Here is a 4996-nt window from a genome sequence, read left to right as displayed (position 1 = left end):
TCAAGACTTTATATAGTGGAGGGAGAAGGGTGTGTTTTCATAGTTTTACAGCCCATGTCTCTTCACAGAGCCCTAACCTTATGAAAACCCAAATCTCTCATTTGGAAGCTAAAATTACATTTAATCTTTTCACCAATAATTTTATGTTCAAACATTTAAATTGAACAACAATTCCATGTGAATCCGATAACTACAATGCTCAGACTAGAGTTTATGTCATCCTATCATTGATGAGAATGTCTCAGATGACAACCGAACTGACATCATATTCATTAAGTACCACTGCATATGTTCCATTGGTCAGATTACCAGAATATGATTCATTTCCCCCCACCTTCTGATGTTCCCAGAAACTCTATGTTAACCAAGGGGGATTTAAATGTCACATCAGTAGGGTAGAGGGAGGAAAAGGGGGGGAAGAGGTATTTATGACTGTCATAAACCTACCCCCAGCCCAACGTCATGACAACAGGAATACTGACCTCAGAGTCTCCAGTTTACAGTGGGGATTCCCCAGTCCGTCAGAGAGCAGCTTCACTCCTGAATCCTTCAGGTCATTGTTACTCAGATCCAGCTCTTTCAGGTGTGAGGGGTTTGACCTCAGAGCAGAGGCCAGAGAAGCACAGCCTTCCTCAGTGACCCCACAGCCTGTCAGCCTGACAGAGAGATAATCATGATTTCACAAACACACTGTTCATTTAACACCAGGATTGTAGAAGGACAATTGCAGATGCATTTGGTTCATTCTCTCAAACAACATATACAGTAGATTCATCTTCCGTCTCCTAGAATGTTATGGTTATTTTATTATACTAATGTGAACAGCAATGTACTGATTCAATATGTTATTCAATAATACATATTTTTCTCTAAACGGAATATTTCATCCTGCTGATTAGTTCTTAAATATCATTGTATTTACTCACAGAGCAGCTCTGGAGACTTTGACCACTGGCAGCAGCCTCAGAAGACCTTCCTCTGATCTGGAGTATTTCTTCAGGTCAAACACATCCGGCTCCTTTTCTGAAGTCAGCAACACAAAGACCAGAGCTGACCACTGTGCAGGTAAGAGTTCATCACTGGAGACACTTCCTGATCTCAGGTAGCTTTGGATCTCCTCCACTAGAGAATGGTCATTCAGTTCATTCAGACAGTGGAACAGATTGATGCACCTCTCTGGAGAGGGATTCTCCCTGATCTTCTCCTTGATGTACTTGACTGTTTTTTCATGGCTCTGTGAGCTGCTTCTTGTCTTTGTCAGTAGACCTCGTAAGTGCTTCTGATTGGACTCCAGTGAGAGGCCCAGAAGGAAGCGGAGGAAAAGGTCCAGGTTTCCCGTCTCACTTTGTAAGGCTTCATCCACAGCGCTCTTGTAGACGGTGACTTTAATTTTCTGTCTGATCCTCACATAAACGTTCCTGGATGTTGATTGAGGTTCGGCCATTAGATTCTCATTGTTGTTGCTGAATGAGAGGAACACATATACAGCAGCCAGAAACTCCTGAATGCTCAGATGAACAAAGCAGTACACCTTGTCCTGGTACAGCCCACATTCCTCTTTAAAAATCTGTGTGCACAATCCTGAGTACACTGAGGCTTCATTGACATCAATGCCAGCCTCTTTCAGGTCTTCTTCATAGAAAATCAGATTGCCATTCACAAGCTGTTGAAAAGCCAGTTTTCCCAGTGACAGAATGCTCTCTTTATTCCAGTGTGGACCTGTCTCTTCTTTCCCAAGATACTTTTCATTCTTCTTCATGGTATGAAACACCACAAGGTGTGTGTACATCTCAGTCAGAGTATTGGGCATCTCTTCTCTCTTATGTTTCAGCATGTGTTCAAGGACTGTTGCAGAAATCCAACAGAAGACTGGAATGTGGCACATGATGTGGAGGCTCCTTGATGTCTTTATGTGTGAGATGATTCTGCTGGCCAGGTCCTCATCACTGAATCTCTTCCTGAAGTACTCCTCCTTCTGTGGGTCATTGAACCCTTGTACCTCTGTCACCTGGTCAACACACTCAGAAGGGATCTTATTGGCTGCTGCAGGTCGGGTAGTTATCCAGAGGAGAGCAGAGGGAAGCAGGTTTCCCTTGATGAGATTTGTCAGCAGAACATCCACTGAGGTTGACTCTGTGACGTCACAACACATCTTGTTGTTCTGGAAGTCTAGGGGGAGTCGGCACTCATCCAGACCATCAAAGATGAACAGAATTTTGTACTTGTCGTATTTGGAGATCCTTGATTCTTTGGTTTCCATTGAGAAGTGATAGAGAAGTTCAATCAAAGTGTGTTTTTTCTCTTTCATCAAATTCAGCTCCCGAAAAGGGAATGAAAAAACAAATTGAACATCCTGATTTGCTTTTCCTTCAGCCCAGTCCAGAATGAATTTCTGTACAGAGACTGTTTTTCCAATGCCAGCGACTCCCTTTGTCAGCACAGTTCTGATAGGTTTGTCTTGTCCAGTTAAGGGTTTGAAGATGTCATTACATTTGATTGCAGTCTCTGGTCTTGCTTGTGTCCTGGTTGTTGTCTCAATCTGTCTCAGCTCATGTTCATTATTGACCTCTCCTGTTCCACCCTCTGTGATGTAGAGCTCTGTGTAGATCCTATTGAGAAGTGTTGGGTTTCCTTGTTTAGCGATCCCCTCAAATACACATTGAAACTTCTTCTTTAGATTAGATTTGAGTTCACGTTGGCAAATCACAGCAAGCTCATCTGAATGAAGAAATAACACAGAGGATATTAATATTACATCTGATTTAATGCCTACAGTATTGTTAGACTGTGCTATAATGTTTAAATGGTAATAATGTATTATCTTACTGTAACTGTCTGTATAAATGTGTAAATGTTTTCATTATACATTACACACCGGTGTGACTGATTATATCATTATTGGTATTATTGATGGTATTATTAATTCTCTCTTGTCTAAATGAATCACCACAACACATCCCTGCTGCTACTGTACTTGATGAGGTCACTAGGTGTTGTGTTAAGTCTGGTACAATGTCATTGTGTTACACGGCTATTTTAGCTGTAATTTAGCTTCAGCTTTTAAATGTTTGTTATAAAACAGCATTCAACATGAGGCAGACAGCTCTTACTTTTCTCCAGTGTGTCAGCAAGCTCCTTCTGGTTCATTTTCCTCAGGACGTGCAGTGTGATCTTCAGAGCCCCCTCTCTGGCACTGCTCTCCTGCTTCTCATCTTCAGCATCCACTTCCTTATCCTGCTTCTGACTCTCAAAGCCTTCTGGGAGTTCTGGACTAAGAATCCTCTTGAACATCTTCAGCTCGTTCTTCACAAATGTCATAATATTCTCTTCAAGCAACTGAAATAAATAATGTAAATAATTTAAGCAAGAGAAGAAATGCTTTCTCATTAACACATTAATGAATGATTGACAGATCAACCTTACTTGAGGTAAACAAAAACAAATGTACATAACAGGACCACATACACTGAATATGGAGGCCATGTCTGTTTGCTGACTCTGGGAAGACTGACCACTGAGAATCTCTGACTCTGATCTCTCCTGTTGGTTTCTGGGGACAAAACATCCAAGGAGTGCACAAACACACAGGGAGGGAATGTTGTGTTTGTTTAATATTGTTTCAGGACTTTGAAAATGGAAAAAAGGATTAGGCTATGGATTATTAAAACAACAAAAATAAATTGAAAAATGGGAGAGGAGAAATAACTAGAGACAGTGTTGTTTAACTCACAGACCATGACCCATGAGTACCTCTTACCTTTGTCCAGTAGAAAAGTCTGCCTCTCTGAACAATATAGGTATACCCATAGACCGCTCACTCTTCATGGACAGACCGCTGGGCACAGGGGAGGCTGGTCTCTCCTGCTTGATTGGACTTCAACACAACAGAGACAAACATTACATCTCTCATCTACTCTGAGCTCAGATGGAGAAACATACTGTAAGAAGAGTTTCATTCCAAAACGCTATATATCCGTTTTCAGAAATGTTGGTACATTGGCTTTGATAGTTTAAAGGACTCTGAACAACAGTGTCCTGACGAGAGAGCACATGTTCTATTCCAGGTGAAATTGTGCTCATTGTCATGGATTTATCCAAATAAATGTCACTAGAAAACAGCTAAAACAAATGGAACTGCAGCTACTTTGCTGTTATTCTGGCTGCACTCTTTGACGTGACTATAAGTTATCTGTAGTTGTCTAGCTAGCAAGGGATAAGAACGTTACCACCCAGTTTGGCAATGGATCATTTAGAACGAACGACTGGCTCTCATCCATAGATACAGAACAAAAAGACTTAACGACTGGGTCTCATCCATAGATACAGAACAAAAAGACTTAACGACTGGGTCTCATTCATAGATACAGAACAAAAAGACTTAACTACTGGGTGTCATCCATAGATACAGAACAAAAAGACTTAACGACTGGGTCTCATCCATAGATACAGAACAAAAAGACTTAACGACTGGGTCTCATTCATAGATACAGAACAAAAAGACTTAACTACTGGGTGTCATCCATAGATACAGAACAAAAAGACTTAACTACTGGCTCTCATCCATAGATACAGAACAAAAAGACTTAACTACTGGGTGTCATCCATAGATACAGAACAAAAAGACTTAACTACTGGGTCTCATCCATAGATACAGAACAAAAATACTTAACGACTGGGTCACGTCTCTGGCAACCGAACCAATAGAAAGTAACCATGAGCAATCATTTCTGATGAAAACAAATGTGATTGGGATACAGCATTTTGGAAATAAACTCTTCACATGAACAAACTTGTCATCTCACCTTTTAGCTGTGGTGTCATGTTCCCCAGAGAGTCTCATTTTGGAGGCAGGGCCCCCCTCCTCTCTCTCCCCAGAGAGACTCATTTTAGACCTCTGACAACTAAACAGAGATCCAGCATGTTGGTTGTGATTAACATAGTGACAACTAATTCTTGAATGACAATTGTTCATAATAATTCATTATTTCTCAGAAAT

At 40.9% G+C, this 4996-nt stretch overlaps 1 protein-coding gene across 1 annotated transcript; it reads right to left on the bottom strand.

Annotated features, from left to right (window-relative positions):
- Positions 1-96: 96 nt before the first annotated feature.
- Positions 97-3330, bottom strand: LOC135570049 (NACHT, LRR and PYD domains-containing protein 14-like). The gene is made up of 3 exons (XM_065016108.1): positions 3111-3330; positions 927-2718; positions 97-656 (listed from the first exon to the last, which is right to left on the bottom strand). Exons 1-3 carry the CDS (start codon positions 3316-3318, stop codon positions 461-463), a joined length of 2196 nt encoding a protein of 731 aa, XP_064872180.1. The 5' UTR covers positions 3319-3330; the 3' UTR covers positions 97-460.
- Positions 3331-4996: the final 1666 nt, after the last annotated feature.

This window comes from Oncorhynchus nerka, unplaced genomic scaffold (genome assembly GCF_034236695.1).
Source record: "Oncorhynchus nerka isolate Pitt River unplaced genomic scaffold, Oner_Uvic_2.0 unplaced_scaffold_1143, whole genome shotgun sequence".
In the NCBI taxonomy this organism is placed as follows: Eukaryota; Metazoa; Chordata; class Actinopteri; order Salmoniformes; family Salmonidae; genus Oncorhynchus; species Oncorhynchus nerka.
This window is presented reverse-complemented; position numbering and strand designations above follow the sequence as displayed.

What these genes read in the sequence shown, in the direction of transcription:
- LOC135570049 (XM_065016108.1), bottom strand. Translation starts at nt 3,318, where the DNA reads ATGACATTTGTGAAGAACGAGCTGAAGATGTTCAAGAGGATTCTTAGT. An exon ending in TGCTGACACACTGGAGAAAA is followed by an intron (nt 2,719 to 3,110) that starts GTAAGAGCTGTC and finishes TTCTTCATTCAG; the next exon opens with ATGAGCTTGCTGTGATTTGC. An exon ending in AAAGTCTCCAGAGCTGCTCT is followed by an intron (nt 657 to 926) that starts GTGAGTAAATAC and finishes TCTCTCTGTCAG; the next exon opens with GCTGACAGGCTGTGGGGTCA.